This window comes from Sciurus vulgaris (genome assembly GCF_902686455.1).
Source record: "Sciurus vulgaris genome assembly, chromosome: 2".
NCBI classification, from domain to species: Eukaryota; Metazoa; Chordata; class Mammalia; order Rodentia; family Sciuridae; genus Sciurus; species Sciurus vulgaris.
In genome coordinates, this window is record NC_136462.1 from 100759876 (window position 1) to 100778872 (window position 18997).

Consider the following 18997-nt stretch of genomic DNA (forward strand, 5'->3'; position numbering starts at 1 on the left):
TATGATGAAATTCTGGGTGAGCGACCAAATCACTATGTGACTGGATAAGGAATTTGGAAACCATCAAAATTTAACCAGATGGGACTAAGGTTGTGGCTCAGTGGTAGAGGGTTCACCTAGCATGCCTGAGGCCTGGGTTCGATCCTCAGCACCACATAAATATAGCAAAGGTATTGTGTCCACCTACAACCCAAAGTAAATAAATAAATTAATATATATATATAAACAAAATTAAACCAGAGTATAGAATCTTAGAAAGGAAGAATTCTACTGGGATTGCAACTTGAATAAAATAAAAGGATTCCACAGGCCTACTCTTTGACAAAGATATTCCTTGAGAATGTTTCAAGCTGAGTCAGCTAAGAAACTACATATATTAACTACATATATACATATCATATATACATATATACATATCAGCTAAGATCAACTACATATATTATCCTACCATATAAAGTAACCTACTGAAAATTTGCCTTTAAGCAAAACTATAGAGAGAAAGGTAAATGCACTTGTTAGGCTAAGTGGAGCATCTAACAGTAAGTAGATTGCTATTAATAAACTGACATTCTGGAATATATGTCTGTATATCCTGTATTTGTGATCCTTAGTTAAAATAACACATACAGAAAATTGGTATGTGTGACCATGGAAAATCTACTTCTGAAAGATAGTGACACTCGCAAGAGTAAAATTTTGAATTTCTGGGGGATGAACTTTGGGCAAATGGAGAATTCACCAAGTACAGTACCTCATTGTGGGAACTTGTCTGGGGAGCCATTTTCCACAAGTAATACTACTTTGGTCATGTGTCTTCATGTTTAAAACTGTGCTGATCCCAAATACTCTGCTTTTTAAAGCTATCTTCACCCCTAGAAGATTATTCTCTCATTATTCTCTCTCTAACGTTCCTTCTTAATCTCCTTTGTTGAGTCTTTACATACCTTTTAATGAACGGATTCTGACAGTTTTGTCTTTGAATCTAATCTTTCATAAGATCACCTCCCACCTTGTTATCTTCAGCTGTCAGCTAGATCAAGGCTATCTAATAGCACTTTCTGTGATGATGGAAATATTATATATCTGTGCTAATAGTAGCCACTAGCCATAATATTGCTGTTAAGCATTTGAAATATAATTAGCACAGTTGAGGAACTGAATGTGTAATTTAAAATAATTAGCCACAGCAATGTTTTTGAATCACTGAGAAACCTCCTTGACAGAAATTCAATGGTAAACTCCAAGAACTGATGCTTTTACTAAAGCTCCCTCTGGTGATTCTGATGCATACATACAGAAAATCTGTTCTTGGCTTGGAATTTGGTTGGGTATATAAAAACTTTTAAAAGATTAGGAATCTTTTTGAAGATTAGTTGCTATAGCAGAATTATACGTTCTGAAAACTTTTCTCAATTGCATTTATATACTTCCTGGCAGTATACTAAGTTGAATAGCCTATGAGTTGCTACAGGACATCTTCCTAAAGTGTTTCTTTTGTTGTTGTTTTATAAATCAAGGTCATTTTTCATTTTTCCCATGATTAGTATGCATTAGCTTATGCATAACTGAATTATAAACTTAATTATAAGAATGTTGATGAAAAGTGTATTTCTTGTGGAAAAACAATAGAAAAAGGGCAAAATGCCAGTATCATAGAATAAAAGAGATACAAGCTTTAACCTACATTTGAATTCTGGTTCTTCTACAAACCATCAGTGTAACCTTGGGCAAGCTTCGAGCCTCCTTTTCTTGAATATCCATTACCTTGCTGAAGTATGGTTTTAAGGGTTAAGTGGCCTGCAATGCCACTTGAATGAATTCTTTTCCTCTTCCCAGTGTCCAAGTTTCAGACATATCTCTTCTAGATAATTCATGATGGAATAGAATAGGCTGATTTCAATGTCATGTAGGGATAGTCTTAGGCGCCAAGATGAATTCCTACCATTCTGAAAAGTTGACTGAGCCTGTGTTTGGTTTTGGACTATGTAGTGAGTTGTATACTTGAATTTCAAGTTATCACCCCTGTGAAGTAGTAGCTATATGAGCAGACAAGAGGGAGGGGAACTTTCACACTAATTTTATATACTAATGCAGTGAGAAATTTTAAAAAGTAAACATGTATTACATGACTTTTTTAAAAAATTAAGTTAAAGGAGAACAATTGCTTCATTCACAAAACTAAATAGGAAAGAGTGGTGATTCCAAAGATAAAAGCTTTGAAGGAGAAATTTTCCCCTTCTTTATCTCTTTTGGATCAACAGAATTCTGGTGGGAAAAATGTCAGGAGTGAAAACCTTCTGTTGAACATCTTACAGTTAGTTCCCATTTCAACAGTTATGGATAATTTTTTTTTTCATTATCACAATAGATTTTAGCATTCCCATCTTAAAAAAAAACTCTAAGAACATTTGCAGGCTATTTGTGACCTATAGTTCCTTTTTTTAAAAAATAATTTTTAGTTGTGAATGGACACAATACCTTTATTTTATTTATTTTTATGTGGTGCCAAGGATCGAACCCAGTGCCTCACACATTAGGCAAGTGCTCTACCACTAAGCTACAACCCCAGCCCCTACAGTTCCTTTTTGAAAGGAGTTATTCTTTATGACTCATTTTATAAATCTTCAAAACTGCCAAGTAAACCTGCAAAAAGTGGGATCTCTATTATCTACCCTTGGTAGCAATGTTGGTTGCTACTGGTATCTCTATCTGCATATCACTCTCCTGTGATATAATCTAGATATATAATTTTCTAATATAAATACAGAAAAATAACTAGGGGAGAGAATACCAGAGTCGATGAGGACAGACAGAAGCCAGATGACTACACCTCACAGAGGAAAATCATGGGCAAAAAATGGCCTCAAGAAAAAGGTACACTCATACATTGCTCACCAGCAATTTGAGCAATTGATGCAACCATTCTGGAAAGCAGTATGGAGATTACTTAGAATACTTGGAATGGGACCACCATTTGACCCAGTTATCCCACTCCTCAGTATATACTCAAAGGACTTATAATCACCATAGTATAGTGACACAGCCACCAATGTTCAGAACAATTCAATTCACAATAGCTAAGCTATGGAACCAACCTAGGTGCCCTTTGACAGATCAATGGATAAAGAAAATGTAGTACCTATACACAATAGAATATTAATTACTCTGCTATAAAGAAAAATGAAATTATGGCATTTGCTGGAAAATTGATAGAACTGGAGACCATTATGCTAAGTGAAATAAGCCAATCCAAAATAACCAAAGGCAATGGTTCTCTCTGATGTGGGAATGCTGACTCACAATAGTCAGGGGCGGGGGTGGGGGAATAGAGCTTCACCCATTGGATGGGCGGGGGGGGCTGAAGGGAAGGGAAGAGAGGGAAGAGGAAATGGGAATGGGAAAGACAGAATGAATTGACCATAACTTTCCTAAGTTCACATATGACTATATGACCAGTGTAACTCCACATCATTTACAAACACAAGAATGGGAAGTTATACTCCATGTGTGTATGATATGTTAAACTATATTGTCATGTATAACTAAAAAGAATTTTTAAAAATGGCCCCAAGAAGAAAAGGGACAAAATGTCAACATATGCTTCTTTTTTACAAACTTACAAGGAAGAATGTAAGATACACCCAGATGTTCAATCAATGATATGATTTGGATATGATTTGAGTGTATCCCCCAAGACTTGAGGTGTTGAAGTATAATGCCCTTGCAAGGTAGTACAAAGGTAGAAACTTAATTCAAATATGGTGTTTAGAGATGGTGGTCTTTGGGAGGTGATTAGAATTTATGAGGGTAGAGCCCCCATGATTAAATCCCAGTGTCTTTATGAGAGAGAACAGAAAAGAAATATATACACACATGCACACACACACTCCCTGTCTCTGGTTTTGCATACCAGGACTCTGCTAGCAGAAGGCCATCACCTGATGTAGCCCCTTGACCTTGCACCTTTAGGGCTGTAAGCCAAAAAAAAAAAAAAAAAAAAAAAAAAAAAAAAACCACTATTCTTCAAAACTTACCCACATGATGGCATTGTGTTATTAGTAACAGAAAATAGACTAAAGCAATCAATTGTCTAAAAATGCTCAGAAAGATTGGAAAACCATGTACTAGAAAGAATTCTGGCAATATTTCCTGTGGATTATACTACTGTGTGACTCAGCACACCACCTTACAGCCAGAGGAATGAGAAGATATGCTCCATTTGTGTACAATGTGTCAAAATGCATTGTCATGCGTACCCTATTAAAAAAAAAAAAGACTGCCTGTGGTAGTTACACAAAAAGATACTTGCACAAAGGTACTAATTTTGAGATAAACATCACTGGAGAAATCAAAGAAGCAATAGTATGATCAAGACTGACTTTTTCCAAATGTATAATAAGTCTAGATATATTTATTGAAATATTTAAGAATTACAACTGGGGATGTGATTTAGTGGTAGAGTGCTTGCCTAAGCATGCCCAAGGCCCTGGGTTCAATCCCCAACACTGAAACAAAAAAACAGGTACAGTGGCAAGTTCCTGCAATCCCAGCTACTTGGGAGGCTAAGACAGGAGGCTGTAAGTTTGAGGTCAGCCTGGGTAATGTACTAAAAAAGCCTGTCTTTAAAAAAAAAAAAAAACTAGAAAGATTAAGAACTACTATATATTGCCTAGTAAAGAAAGAAGAATGAAGAAATACAATGACTAGCAAATACATGAAAACATATTCAACATCTTTAGCAATTAGAGAAATGCAAATCAAAACTATACTGAGATTTCAGCATACAGTAGTGATACATGCATACCTGTTTAGAGCAGCACAATTCACAATAGCCAAACTATGGAACCAGCCTAGGTGTCCATCAATGGATGAATGGATAAAGAAAATGTGGTATATATACACAATTGGATTTTATTCATCCATAAAGAATAAAATTATGTCATTTGCAAGAAAATGGATGGAACTTGAGAGAGCATTGTTAGGTAAAATAAGCCAAACTCAAAGTCAAGTGTCATGGGTTTTTTTCTCAAATATGGACGCTAGAGAGGAAAAAGAAAAAGACCAGCTGTAGGTGTGTGGGGGGGTGGTAAACTTATGAAAAGCAAAGGGATATCAGTAAGTAGAGGAAAGGGACCAGGGAGAAGGAGGAGGGGGAGAAAAGGGAAATACTGTGGAACAATATTGGCCAAATTATATGTGCAAGTACAGATACGTAACAACAAATTCCACTACTATGTATAATTATAATGCACCAATCAAAATATGGAAAAAGAGAATTACATCATAGAATTTAAGAAGAGAAGGAACATTAATGATACTTTCACCCCATTTTTTCAATCACGCACACCTAGCTAGTAAGGTTAGGGGATTTCTGGAATCAATTCTATCAGATACCATTAGAGCTTAGACTGCCATCAAGTTCCACATTCTTTTTAAATAGTCTGAAGTATAAAAACAACAAATCTTTATAAATTTGTACTGAAATCATTTAAGCTTCATGGAATATAAGTAGCCTTTCTTTTTTTAACTGGTATTTTAAAAGAAATTTATATGAGGCTTCTTTTTCCTATTCTAGAGTCTATAACTACATATTAATTACCTGGCCAGAGTTTCTGAAGTATTCTGTCTAGTACCTGAATCTCAAAGTAAAGGGTTTCCTCCCTACCAATTCCAGACTTCCCGGGTCTTTTGGGTCTGGCCTACTTGAGTGGTATGTATTTTATAAACTGTAGTCATAGAGTTCTGTTAGCACTTCCAGTATTTTTGTCTTATTATCTAATCTGTTGTCACCCACTATCTCACCACAAAAATCTAGAAACACTGTTTTTTCTAAGAGTGTGAGAAGGTTTCAGTCAATTTTCCTTGCTTGGTGGTGTTTCCAGTTCCCAACAGCCTTCTGTTTTGACCCTAAACAAGGAAATGACAAGTTGGGACAAGACTCAAGACATCTTCCCCCTTCTCTGGAAGGCAGATGTAGAGGTAGAATGGAAATTGCCTGATGGCTAATTCACCCAGTCACATAAATGTCTCATGTAAAAATAAAAGCCAAATACACGTTTTTAGGGTTTTTTTGCATATATTTACAATATAAATACTAATTTGTTTTCAAAGTACATATTAACAATTTGAGAAAATTATCTAGCCTGGGACAGCAATTTAATGTGAAGCTTCTACAGTAGTGATTAAGGAAAAATAGAACTGTTTGGGGGACAAGGAATTCTAAAAGGAATATGAATGGGCATGATGATCTGAACTTGCAAGGGGAATGGGAAGCAGCTTGATCCTCACTGCACTGCCAACACAGCATGTTAAAGGACTACTAAGTGAGACAGCAACCTGAATGGGGTATTGTAAAAACTAAACTTGAGAGATATAAAAAGTACACATGCTTGCATAGTGCGTTAATCTTAAAGAAGCTCAACATTTCATTCTCATTTTCAATAGTTTAAATGAATAGCACTTAAAACACGTCACACAAAATTAAAGACTTGTGCATATATTTCAGATTTCAACATTAATGTCAAAAATACATAGTATGATTTTACATAGGATTTGTGCTACATTAGAACACTAGAGACAAACATCACTTGAGCATTAAGGAAAACATTAAATATTAAATAACTGAGAAATAAAATGTGTAAACACTAATCTAACTGGGGATTTTGCTATTGCAACATGTCCAATGAAGTGGTTTCAACAGTACAAAAAAGATTAGGACATGAGTGTTTCCAGTCTACTTGGAATATATAGATCTCATTTCAGGAATTCTTTAATAAAAACTGGTCCAGGATAACAGGAGAGGATCCACTCTCCCAATTTGTTAATTTGGTACACACCATTCTATGCTACTTTTTACTTTCAAACTTGGGTACCGAGCGTATGCTTAAACTGTCACTCCTTATCAACATCTTGGTGAAAACTGAGGGTTTGTTGGCGATTCAGTGTAAGATTTGAGTTCATACGCAGCACCGCTGTCGACCTCCATTGACTTTCTAGAGAATAGGAGCCGTACATCTCTATGGAGGTAGATCTTTCCAGATTTAGAACTCTGGAACCTAAACAAATAAACAAAAGATCAATCATTTCAGGGAATGAGTCTTTAAAACAAACTTCAGTAATTACGATTTGAAAGTAGGAAGAATTAATCTTGCTACTATACTACAATAATGCTTTTTCAGATATTTTATGTCTTAAATTGTCAAAGCATGTGCTTCTACCCCTTGAATACTCTGTATTCCTCATCTCTCTGACAATGCCTGAGATGCTTCCTGTGAGTCTGGGTTTTGAATATAGTCTTATTTTTCCTCCCTGATTTCATAACACATGAACCTTTCCTCACTTACAGTGTTAAATTTCAGTTTACATGAACTAATGATAGTACTTTAGGCTTTCCAGTTCTAACATCTTCTAGCAACACAGACTAACCCATTTCATACAACTTATCCTCCCACAATTTGATACAAATCAAAATGGATTCAAATTTGCAAAATAATCCCAAGTTAAAAAAGAACTCCTATTATTAGCATTAGCCAGCTAAATAAAACCTAACCATCATCAAAAGTCAAAGTGAGGGCTGGGGCAGTAGCTCTGTGGTAGAGCACTTGTCTGGCATGTGTGAGGCACTAGGTTTGATCCTCAGCACCACATAAATAAAGGTATTGTGTCCATCTAAAATAACAACAAAAATACATACTTTTAAAAGTCAAAGTGACATGAAAATGGTTATTGAAACTGAATTTGAAAATGTTTCTATCCCCTGCTAGTACTGTGTTGCACAGTAAAAAGGACTGTAGTATTTAATTACATAAACTTACTCAGCAGACAGACCAATATACCCAGTAGTGCTAATTTTTCTTTGTTTCTCCTCAGCATAGCAGAAACACCCTCTGGGTTTGTGGATTTTACTCCTAAACTGGTGGAAAGAACTGGTGCTTAGATGTGTATGTCAAAGCATAACTCTGGCTCATACATTCCTTTTTTCTGAAGTCTTTCACCTTCCCTATCTGAAGTAGAACATGGTAATAAGCTTTGGAAAGTACACCATTTTTTTTCCCAAAGAGATTTCTGTATAGCATTTAAAGTATCTGGTTATTATGTGGGGATTATAAAAAAAAGAGGCAACTGGTTTTTATTCTGGCAAATGTTAGCTACAAGTAGCTAAGGTTGTTAAACTTCAAGAGTGGACTAAGGGCTTAATGGTAGAGTGCTTGCCCAGCATATGTGAGGTCCTAGGTTTAATCTGCAGCCCTATAAAAAGAAAACAAAAACCCCTAAGAGGAATGGTGTCAAATGGAAGTTCAATCAGAGTTAAATCTTTTCCTAGGTTGGGCTGGGAGATGGTCTCACGGTCTGCTACTTTTTAACATTTGTCTTTGTAAAAAAAAAGTTTGTTTTTTGGTAGATTTCTCATTCCCACAATGTATGTAACATTTCCTATGAGGTTCATATCAGGCAGTATCAGGCTGGGTTTAAATACATTGTGCTGGTTCAATGTGTCTTTGGAGGCAGAACAATAGGCAGAGATGAGAAAACCAATTATAAGCAGTGTTTTGAGGGGGAACAATTAATAGACTTTTCCAAGTATGGGACTTGCATGAACAGCTCACTCCTTATTCACCCCAGGTCACCAATCCAAGGCTGATATATACATTGAAGAAAGCTGGTGTTCACCACCAGTTACAGAATAAAAAAGCCCTCTGCTTGAACCCTAGAATAAAGGTGACTCATGATGAATAAAGCTCCTTATAGTAAGGAATAAGTATACAATAATGTCATGAACATGACTGAAAACTTTCAGGAACCAGAAAACTGCTAGAAACAGAATTATGGGGAAAAGGTATTGAGCCCTCTCTTAATCAACTGATTTGTTCATGGTCCTGAGAACTACATTAGGATTTCAGGGACAAAGACCTTATCCCTGGATGATGGCAACTTGAAACAGAAGGGTAAAAAAATGACCTCTCACAACCTAGAAGTATGAGTTGGACAGTAAAAGTTATAAGAAATTTCTTCTTCCTTTCTCTCTCCTTCCTTTCTCCTTCCTTCCTTTCCTTTCTTCCCTCCCTCCCTTCCTTTCTTCCTTCCTCTTTTTTTTTCTCTCTTCCCCTCTCTCTCTTCCTCCCTCCCTCCCTCCCTCTCTTTCTCTCTTCTTTCTTTCTTCCTTGTATTTGGGGTTGAATCCAGATCTCCCAGCCGTTTTTCTCAAAGTTAGTCTTAAGTTGCCCAGGTTAGCCTCAAACTTGTGATTCTCCTGAGTTGAGCCTCACCAGGAAAAGATATTTCTGATGGAATCATTAGAATATAAACTCTATGATTGCAAAGATTTTGTTCCTTCTATTTCCCTAGTGTCTAGAAGTATTCCTGGAACAGAAATAATTTTGAACAAGTGAATGTAGTATAAGAACTTCTCTGTCCAATACAGTAGCTTCTAGCCACATGTTGCTATTGAGCACTTGCAATGTGGCTAATTCACAAACTGAGTTGTGCTTTGATAAAATATATCCTTGATTTTAAGGATTTAGTAAAACACAGGAATGTAAAATATGTTTTTATATAAATTATATATTCAAATTATAACATTTGGATATGATAGGCTAAAAAAACATTAATTTTACCTGTTCATTACTATTTTTTGATGTGGCTACTGAAAAATATAGAACTATGTAGATAACTCAAATCACATTTCTGTAGAACATAATTGGTTTTAAAAAATGTGTTTCACTGCCTCAGATATATTTGAATTGTTTTAACAAACTATTTCATGTTGAACAGCTATAAATTCCATAAGTAATGACTGCAGGGCAGTATACCATGTACTTTCTATATCTTGGCAATCATCAAGAGTTCCCATGCTAAGCGAAATCCAAGGAGTATAAAAAAAAAAAAAAAAAAGCTAAAAAAAATTTAGAATTGTCTTAAAGTAACATATATTAATTTGAAACATTACCTCAAATGTATGAGGTAGCGTAATAACCGTTCTTCTGTCTGTCGGATGTTCTCTTTATTAATACTTTTCTTCATGTCTTGTTTAACAGGTACAGAAAAAGTTCTTTGTCGTAGGAATGTCTGATGATTGGCTGGCATATCTCGCAAGTCATATATCACAACAAACATCTTCACCACAGTCTTATTAGGATTAAATAAGGTCTGAAGAAACAATATAAAAATTATTCTTTAAAAACAGTGATTTGTTGATGTGACTCAGAATTATTATCCAATAATTAAACTGGTTTTTTAATAATAATTTAATCCCCACTGTATATAATTCAGTTTCAGGGACAAAAGTAATAAAATTTTGAAAGTTTACAAAATAATATTTAATGCTCTTTTAAAGGTTCAATTTAATTTTTTTTCACAATAATATAAATTCCTGTAATAAAATCTTAGTTACAAATTTCATATTAGTAATAAACAATATATAACTTATCCTTGTTCATATTTTCAGATAGTTCCACTAGCTTAAGAAAAATATACTCTTACTGGCTGTTAAAATATTCTACTTCAATTATTTCAAACATTAGCTTCTCTGGAGACTATCAATTGCAAAATTCACAAAATGGAATTTTTCTCACATTTTAATGGTGAGTTAATTGAATTTTTAAAATAAAAAAAATACTAGTTCAGTAAAACCAGAATTTCTGATATCTTAGGTATCTATAGTTATTGTAAAATTAAAAATAAATGCTCAAAGGGGAGACTTTTCTAGGTGAAATTTTTTTTCAAGTTTAGAAAATAAAGCTCATTATTATGAGATCTGAAGCAGGCTAAATAATACTTTATGTTCTCAGACTTGGAATTGTTTCAAAATTTGCAGTGACACTAGGCAATTTTTTTTTTTTTTTTTTTTTTTTTTTTTGCCTTACTGGGCATTGAACCCAGGGGTGCTCTACCTCTGAGCTATATCTCCAGCCCTTTAAATTTTAAATTTTATTTTGAGACAGGATCTTACTAAGTTGCCCAAGTTGGATTCAAACTTGCAATCCTCCTGCCTCAGACTCCTGAGTTGCTGTGATTACAGGTACCAGCTACCACCCCCAGCTAGGCTTCTTTTTTTAAAATCATCAATATTATTATAGAAAATAATATGTATCCTTTGTGAAGACTGAAATTATTCAATTGGTACTTGGCTATTAATAATTGAAAGAATGTCATTTTTTAAAGTACTAGTTTTTAAACAAAACCCCAAGCTGCTGATCTGACTTTAACCAAATTACCAACACATCAATAGGTAACTTGGTGCCCATGCTTTCAGAAGCTCATCCGTGGCACTGGACATCACTCACTGAATCAAAATGAGAAATATATCAATATTATGATCCAAATTTTGCAATCTAGTGAGTCTTAAGATTAAGGCTAATACATTTAACAACCATAACATCTACCAAGCCCGGAATTTAACCATGATTATACATTATTAAATCATGTAAGGAATGAAAGACATATCCAAATTTCATCTCTAAAATTAACCACTAACATTGATTATCTCCAAAACAAAAGGTGAATATGCTGCCTCTGGGTTAATTATTCACAGTTTTCCAGTGACCCACACTTTCTCACGGGCAAAAGAACAGAAGATTAACACTCCTTTAGTTCAAGAAATTCATTTTATATAAAAATCATCCTTTAATATGCAGTGATTCTTCCTTAGTAAACGCATACAATGCATAGTACTGTTTCATTCTTGTGAGATATGAAATCAACAAACATATAGACTCCTTGCAATATTGGAACATTGGTGATAAGTTTGACAGAACACTGAATACATTGAGGCCAAAGGTCATAAAAAGCCTTGTTGGTCTAGACCAGATCTTGAGTGCAAGGAACCAGCCTTGGTTAGACATTTTAGTCGGTAAACTCCATAAAAGACTTGAGGGCTTGGAGTATCCTGGATCAGGCTTGGAGATAAACTCAATTGCAAACTGGCCTTGCTATCACATTATGTTTCTGAGAACCCTAGATCAGGGAGAATAAAAGAATTCTACTGGGCTAGACAGTCTCTCCTGAGCCAAAATATGATCAACACCCAGACTAAAGGAATGATGCTTTCTCTGCCCTGACATCTGCAGACTAAACATTTATTTCTACATGGAGTATTCATTTTATTAGATCAATGTTATAAGTCATTATAGTAGGGATAATACAATTTTGTTTCCCAAGTTTTCCTGTCAAAGCAATATAATATTTGGGGCCTCCTTTTAAACAGATCAATCTCCATATGGCTTATTATAATGAATAGAAGGCAAAGGTAATGTTAGGTTCTAATTATTTGAAAATAGCTCTATTTAAGTTATGCATTCACCTTGAATAGCTTATTAATGCTTTCCTTTTGGGGAGGTCCCCAAATGGGTCATTCCTGGGGCAGAGCATGGAAACTCCAAACAAAGCTGCAGCCCCACTGTTACTTACCAAAGTTGTTGCAGCAGCAGTAGCAGGAGAAAGGGCTAAGTTCTATATGTATGTGAGAGAATGATTATTGCAATTGTAGACTATAAAACACATACCACTTGTATTGTTCCTGAAGGAGGTACTCGATAACCCCTTTTACCAAGGGACTCTAAAGTAATCACACCCTTGAAATAAAAGAAGACAAATTAAGTACAAACTGATGTATATGTATATAAATGACTAAAATAAGAATAACACATCATGTAATTGTTAAATTTCAGGATTCTATTTCTATGAAAAAATACTCAAATTGAATTAGCAATGATACATTCTAAGAGTAAAGAAACAATGAGGTTTCCACTCTCCTAAACAATTTTCTGTTCTTTCGGAGACTGTTGCAATAAATAATATATAGCGTCAATGGCCATTGTGCTGAAAATTTCCACTGAGGTATAAGATATAGGATTAAGAAGTTTTCTAACCAAAATGGAAATAAAGGAAGGTTATAGGATTATTTCCATGTGTAGGGAAGAGGAGTAATGAATAAGCAAACAATTTATTGATTTTGGGGCATGTAAAAAGTAATGCATGTGGAAGGGTCTAAACCTTGACTCAAAAAATAAAGTAATTATTCTTTAGTCAGGGAATTAAGTTACATATCTGGATTTCTGACTACAGACAAGGTAAAAAAAATTAAAATTAATAAAAAGGAAGATGAAGAAAAAGAGCTTAAGCATGTTTGGGAGTCTGTGGTTCCTGATTGATAATCTATAGAAGAGATGTTCAAGGCAAAAAGTAGAAAATGAAGGTATAATCATCAACTTTCAAGACTGTTTTTCTTCTATATATACATAAAATTCCATTTTTTAAGGATTAAATATTTCTTGTTTCCAAGGATTAAATATATCATGCTGTATCTTAATTTGATCTTCTTAAGGAATTGCATTTTATCATTTATTTATTAAGTAATCTAAGAATTCAAACTGATTATAAATTAAAACACAATGATCCAGAAGGCCTAAGAGCTAAGATTTGAGCCAAGGATAAATAAAGCTAAACTGGAGTCATTTCAAGGATATTAAGAGACCTCTAGTCTGGTACTCAAAGAATGGTCCTCAGAGCAGCAGCATCAGGACCACTAGTGAACTTGTTAGAAATGCAGAATGACCTCTCCTCAGATCTGCCAAATCAAATCTGCATTTCAACAAGATTCCCCAGATAATACCTTATGTACATTCAAGTTTGAGAAGCACTGCTCTAGAATGCGGAGTTGTTTTTCTGAGAAGTCCAAACAGTGGGGGAAAAGTGAAAATTTAAATAAGTTCATTGAATGTGTGAAAGCTTCTCAATAACCAGAGTAATCAAAGGACTACAGGTGGTATACTGTGATTATTAATTCTTAGTTATCTTTGAGTAATGAATGCTGATTTGTTCATTTTAATTGAGTAATACTTTTGAGTAGCTAAGGTAGTTAGGTGGAATTACATGCTCAACATTTTGTGGTTCTATAGTTATATACTGTATGTGCCAAAACATGCCAACCCTATATAAAAATAAACATAAAACAGAACTGTCCCATTAGGTGACAACTCTTGGGTTCAGAAGTTAGACTGGTTGGGGGAGGTAAAAGTAAGTAGAAAAAAGAAGGGAGGACCAGACTCTGACATAAAAAAATCCCTTAACTCCCAAGTACACAACACTTGACATTATACTATTAAATTAACATATTAATACTGGGAAATGGGCACTGAAAAGACATACTTGAGTCTTGACAAATCCAATTTATCACACAGTCATTTAAAGTACAAAAACAGTATCATCAAACTGCATCACTAACCAAAAACAATTAACAATTTCTCACTCATAACATATTCTACATGTTTAGTGAGATACTATGCATTCTACTTTTCATAAAAAATAGTATGACATATAACACCCCTCTCCTTTCTAGTTCCAGACAGAAAAAGTAAAATATACCCAAATAACAATTCCTTTTTTTCTTCTTTCCCCTGGTACTTATAACAACCCTTGGGCACTTCTACATCCCCAGATCTGATTTTTTATTTATTTTTTATTTTTAGATAGGGTCTTGCTAAATTGCTGAGGCTGTTCTTGAACTTGTGATCTTCCTACCTCATCCTTGTGAGTTGCTGGGCTACAGATGTGTGCACCTGAAATAATAGCTACTTTTAATATCACATTACTATGTGTAATACCTTACTATTCTTCCTCATCAGACTTTAGTCCCCCCCCCCCAAACACAGGAAAACAGGTAAGTCACAAACTACTAACATGCCTATGCTTATTTCTTTTAATATATACAATTCTGATAGTTTTTAAGAGTATAATAGTAGTAAATAATTTTAAAAGAAAGACTATACATTTTTGAAAAACTTTTAAGTTTAGGGCAACATTAATTTTTTAGTACTGGGGATATTTTGCCACCAAGCCTTTTGCTTTTTCTTTAATTTTAATTTCGAGACAGGGTCTTGCTAAATTGCTGAGGCTGGCCTTGAGCTTGTGATCCTCCTCCCTCAGCTTCCAGAGTAGCTGGGTTATAGGCATGCACCACCATGCCCCAGCCAGGGTGACCCTTTGTAGCTCAGTGGTAAAGAGCCCATGGGTTCAATCCCCAGTACAGGGAAAAAAAAAAAAAAAAGGAATAGTAAAGATAAGCTAAATTTGAGTCAAAATTTTATACAAAACTCTCAAATTATTGTGGAATAGACCATGCAAAGATAAGTGCAAAACTTAGGGAAGTATACTTCAATTTGGTTAGTTACAAATGAAAGGAAATCATGCATGGCTCTGTCAATATGATAATAATGCAAGTTATATTCTAAATTTGCCAATGGCACACCTACATTAGATATTTCTGCCTGGTTTCACCATACAACAGTTTCTAAATAGCTCAGTGTTTTCAGTAGCACTTGGAGAACATTTTTACCATTGACTCCCAATTAGAGAGAGAGATTATATGGCTCTGAGTTATCTTTGAGGAATTCTTTAATGAAAAGCCCTATATCTCCTCTATATCACAAAGACAGAATTTTCTGTGCTAACATTCTACCTTTATGAGCCATTTGTAAAATTTATGACAAGAGGTCACAAAGTTACTAGAATAATAAATGTGAGTATTGTGTCTCAGTTCTGATGGTCTGTGGGATGTATTTTTTTTTTTTTTTTTTTTTTTTCAGTGCTAGGCATTGACCCCAGGGGCACTTTACGATTGAGCCGCATCCACAGACCATTTTATCTTTCATTCTGAGACAAAATAAAGTTGCTAAGTTGCCTAGGCTGGCCTTGAAATTGTGATTCTCCTGCCTCAGTCTCTTGAGTAGCTGGAATTACAGGCATGTACCACCTATGCCAGGCTAATAGATATTACAAGACATAAGCAGTCCTTTGAACTGACTGAACTACTAAAATATAAATAATATTCCCTGAATAACAAAATTAAATTTACTAATTTACAGTAAGAAAGTTTTGTGTTCTAAGATTTGCAAGGGACTCATTCCTAACAAGTAAATTTATCTAGGGAAAAATGTAATGGATAATTGATTGAAGATTATTATCAGAGAGAAGGAATCAGGGATTCTTTTTTTTTTTTTGGGGGGGGGGGTGCTGGGGATCGAACCCAGGGCCTTATGTTTACAAGGCAAGCACTCTACCAACTGAGCTATCTCCCCAGCCCCAGGGATTCTTAAAAGGATAAAAACTCACTAACTTACTTTATACCCTTCCTAATATCTATTCAAAATCTGCAATTATATGTACTTCTGTACTTTATGGAGACCCAGTGACAAAAATCTTTAATCTACTGATCATTCATTTTTAATATATCCAATAACATCAAGGATCAATGCTATTTTGCTCAATTTTTTTTTTTTTTGTACCAAGGATTGAATCCAGGGGTGCTTAACCACTGAGCCATATCCCTAGCCCTCTGTATTTTTTACTTTGAGACTGAGTCTCCCAAGTTGCTTGGGGGCCTCACAAAGTTACTAAGGTTGGCTTTGAACTTGTGATCTTCCTGCCTCAGCCTCCTGAGCCTCTGGGGTTACAGGTAGCACCTGGCAATGCTATTTTGCTTTTCAGTGTTTCTTTTTTTTTTTTTTTTTTCTTTCTTTTTTTTTTGCAGTGCTGGGAATTGAACCCAGGGCGTTAGCTTGCGAGGTGAGCACTCTACCAACTGAGCTATATCCCCAGTCCCCTATTTTGCTTTTTAGAAGCATAGTTTAAATTATCTCTTGCTTATGAATTTTACTTAAATATATTTATTTGAGCTGGTTTTTAGTCACTTCAGTCTTTTATCTTGTTTCTAAGCCATCCTAATAGCCATCAGGTACTCAATTTACTAATGACCTTATCTTTCTGTTCTGTCACTATGTACAAACAATATATAAAAGTTATGAGATATAATGTCCTGGTAAAGCAAAATGGACATCTTTAGAGCTAAATTTTATATTGTAAGCATTCTAGTATGAGAAGTATTGATTTGGTGCAAAACTTGTCTCAGTGATACTTTCCATTTTATTTACTGTCCAAAATTAAGTTATTTTCCCAGAATGATCATGGGAAAGTGGGTACATCTTTCTATGGTAAATGAATAATAGATGGTATACATGTGATAACTGGGTGGGTTGGCGAAAGGACAGTGTCTCTGCCTTTGATAACAACTAATGTAAAATTTTCATGAGTTAATACCTCTAAGAGTAAATATTATTGAGAAAAGAAATCAGAACTATGAGCTTTCTATTAAAATATGCAATACTTATTAGATTCTTGACTGAAAGATTCTACCTTCAGAATGGAGTAAATCTAAGCAACTTTTCTTGAACAGTGTCAATAATAAGCCATATAAAAAGTATAATTTTCTTTCCTCTCTGTGGTTTCTCAATTATGTAGAAATTCCTTTTCATAGCTTTCATTAATAACAAAAACATTACTACCAATGTTCTTGAAAACCTTAGAGGTGGGAGAGAGGAAGCAACCAGGTCAAGTGGTAAGTTAGGAAATTCAAATGGCAATACCAGGTATGTAAAATTCCACATCTATAGTAATTTACATTTCTCAAAGTAAGATTTAACATGAAAACCCTATATTTGACTCCATATTTTACATCATTCTTGTAAATTTTTTTACAGATCTCCATCATTAGCCACTTCTCCCTCTTTGTATTTTAAAAAAAGGACTCATACACACTCTAGAATTTAGAATCATTTTTGAAGTAGAAGTTTACCAACAACCCACTAGAATAAAAAGTAGGAAAAGTAAAATCATAGATTGAAGGCTCAAGACTGTACTCTAATTCCCCTTAGCACTCATGTTCTCTACTAAGACATTAGCATAAGTCAGAAATAATTAGTATTCCACAGAACCCTAGGATCAGAAAAGAATAACCAAAGACAAATCAAACAGGAGAAAGGGGAGTGAGTGAAAGAGCCTCACAGAGGCTGGAGGTTACCAGATCCTTACCTAAACTCTACTAAGATAAAGACCACATCGGAAGACAATACTTTTGGAACTAGGGTATACAGTAAGCACTTGAAAATTTGTAGATTTAACAAGATGAAATTGCAGTGTCACTGATCAATAAATCACACAGAAATAAATGCTTAGCACCACGCAAACGCAAAAGAGGTTTTTTGAGCTAGTTAGTATGTATTCAGTCTCTAATTTTTCTTAGAAAATATTTAACACTTTAAAGCACTGCACCAAAACAATTAAAGGCATATGTTATTAAATTTGTTGATTATGGTAGAAAAAGACAATTTAAAATATACTTGCCATATAAGGAGAAGGAGCATTATCATCTGAAACACTGTAGAATGACACTTCAACTGGAAGAGTCAAATGTGTGGGGCAAAAAATACCACTTGCCCCTACCTCGGCAGTAAAGCCATCAACTATGCCAAGAGGATCTAAACGATAGTTCAAAACAGATTCCTGGAAGATAAAATCATTTGGTAAAAAAATTAGAAAGGTTAACATGTTAATTTCATTTTTATTTAAAGAAATATATTACCATTACCATTCATTCTAGCCATATAAAAGTGGTTTTAACCCATGCCACGTTCTTTATCTGGCTTGAAATGAACGTCATCTCCCATTAGTCTTCTATCATCCTATACAATTGGTCCTTCTCTCACTATTCCAACCAATGCTGAACTCCCTGAACTTCACTATCACTTATACCTAAATGTCTAATATGTTAGTTTTACATCTATAAGTAAAAAAATGTGCTCTATCGGAGAAGGTATTTATCTATTACAGTGTTTATTTATGGTACTAAGCATAGAAATGCTTGAAAACTTAACAGATAACATGACATGTTCCGTCAAAAGATGAAGCCAATCACTTAGAATTTTAATTAAGACATACTGCTTCTTTTAAAAATGATTTTGTATGTTATTTGTATCTTATCTTTTACTTTAAAGAACTGTAAGTGTGCTTTAGAAATACTTAAGCCAGGCCACGGTGGTGCATGCCTATAATCTCAGCAGCTCTGGAGGCTGAGACAGGAGGATCACCAAGTTCAAAGCCAGTCTCAGCAAAAGATAAGGACTCAGTGAGACCCCGTCTCTAAATAAAATACAAAATAGAGCTGGGG

General features: G+C 34.6%; 1 protein-coding gene and 1 long non-coding RNA gene across 9 annotated transcripts in view; one reads left to right on the forward strand and one right to left on the reverse strand.

The window, feature by feature from the left end:
- Positions 1-6056: 6056 nt before the first annotated feature.
- The window catches only part of ATOSA (atos homolog A), an 85451-nt gene continuing 72510 nt past the window's right edge, over positions 6057-18997 (reverse strand). For 7 of the 8 annotated variants that reach the window (XM_079129913.1, XM_079129912.1, XM_079129910.1 and 4 more), the window contains 4 exons: positions 18175-18333; positions 12501-12569; positions 9947-10146; positions 6057-7055 (listed from right to left, as the gene is read on the reverse strand). In XM_079129913.1, the coding sequence (XP_078986039.1) occupies positions 6902-7055; positions 9947-10146; positions 12501-12569; positions 18175-18333 (582 nt within the window). In that variant the 3' untranslated portion in view covers positions 6057-6901. Of the gene's footprint in view, positions 7056-9946; positions 10147-12405; positions 12570-18174; positions 18334-18997 lie in introns of those variants that run through there. The other variant, XR_013762261.1, reaches the window with a different exon arrangement.
- Positions 14400-15913, forward strand: LOC306655505. Its single transcript, XR_013762269.1, has 2 exons — positions 14400-14904; positions 14935-15913. It is a non-coding gene; the product is annotated as an uncharacterized lncRNA (long non-coding RNA).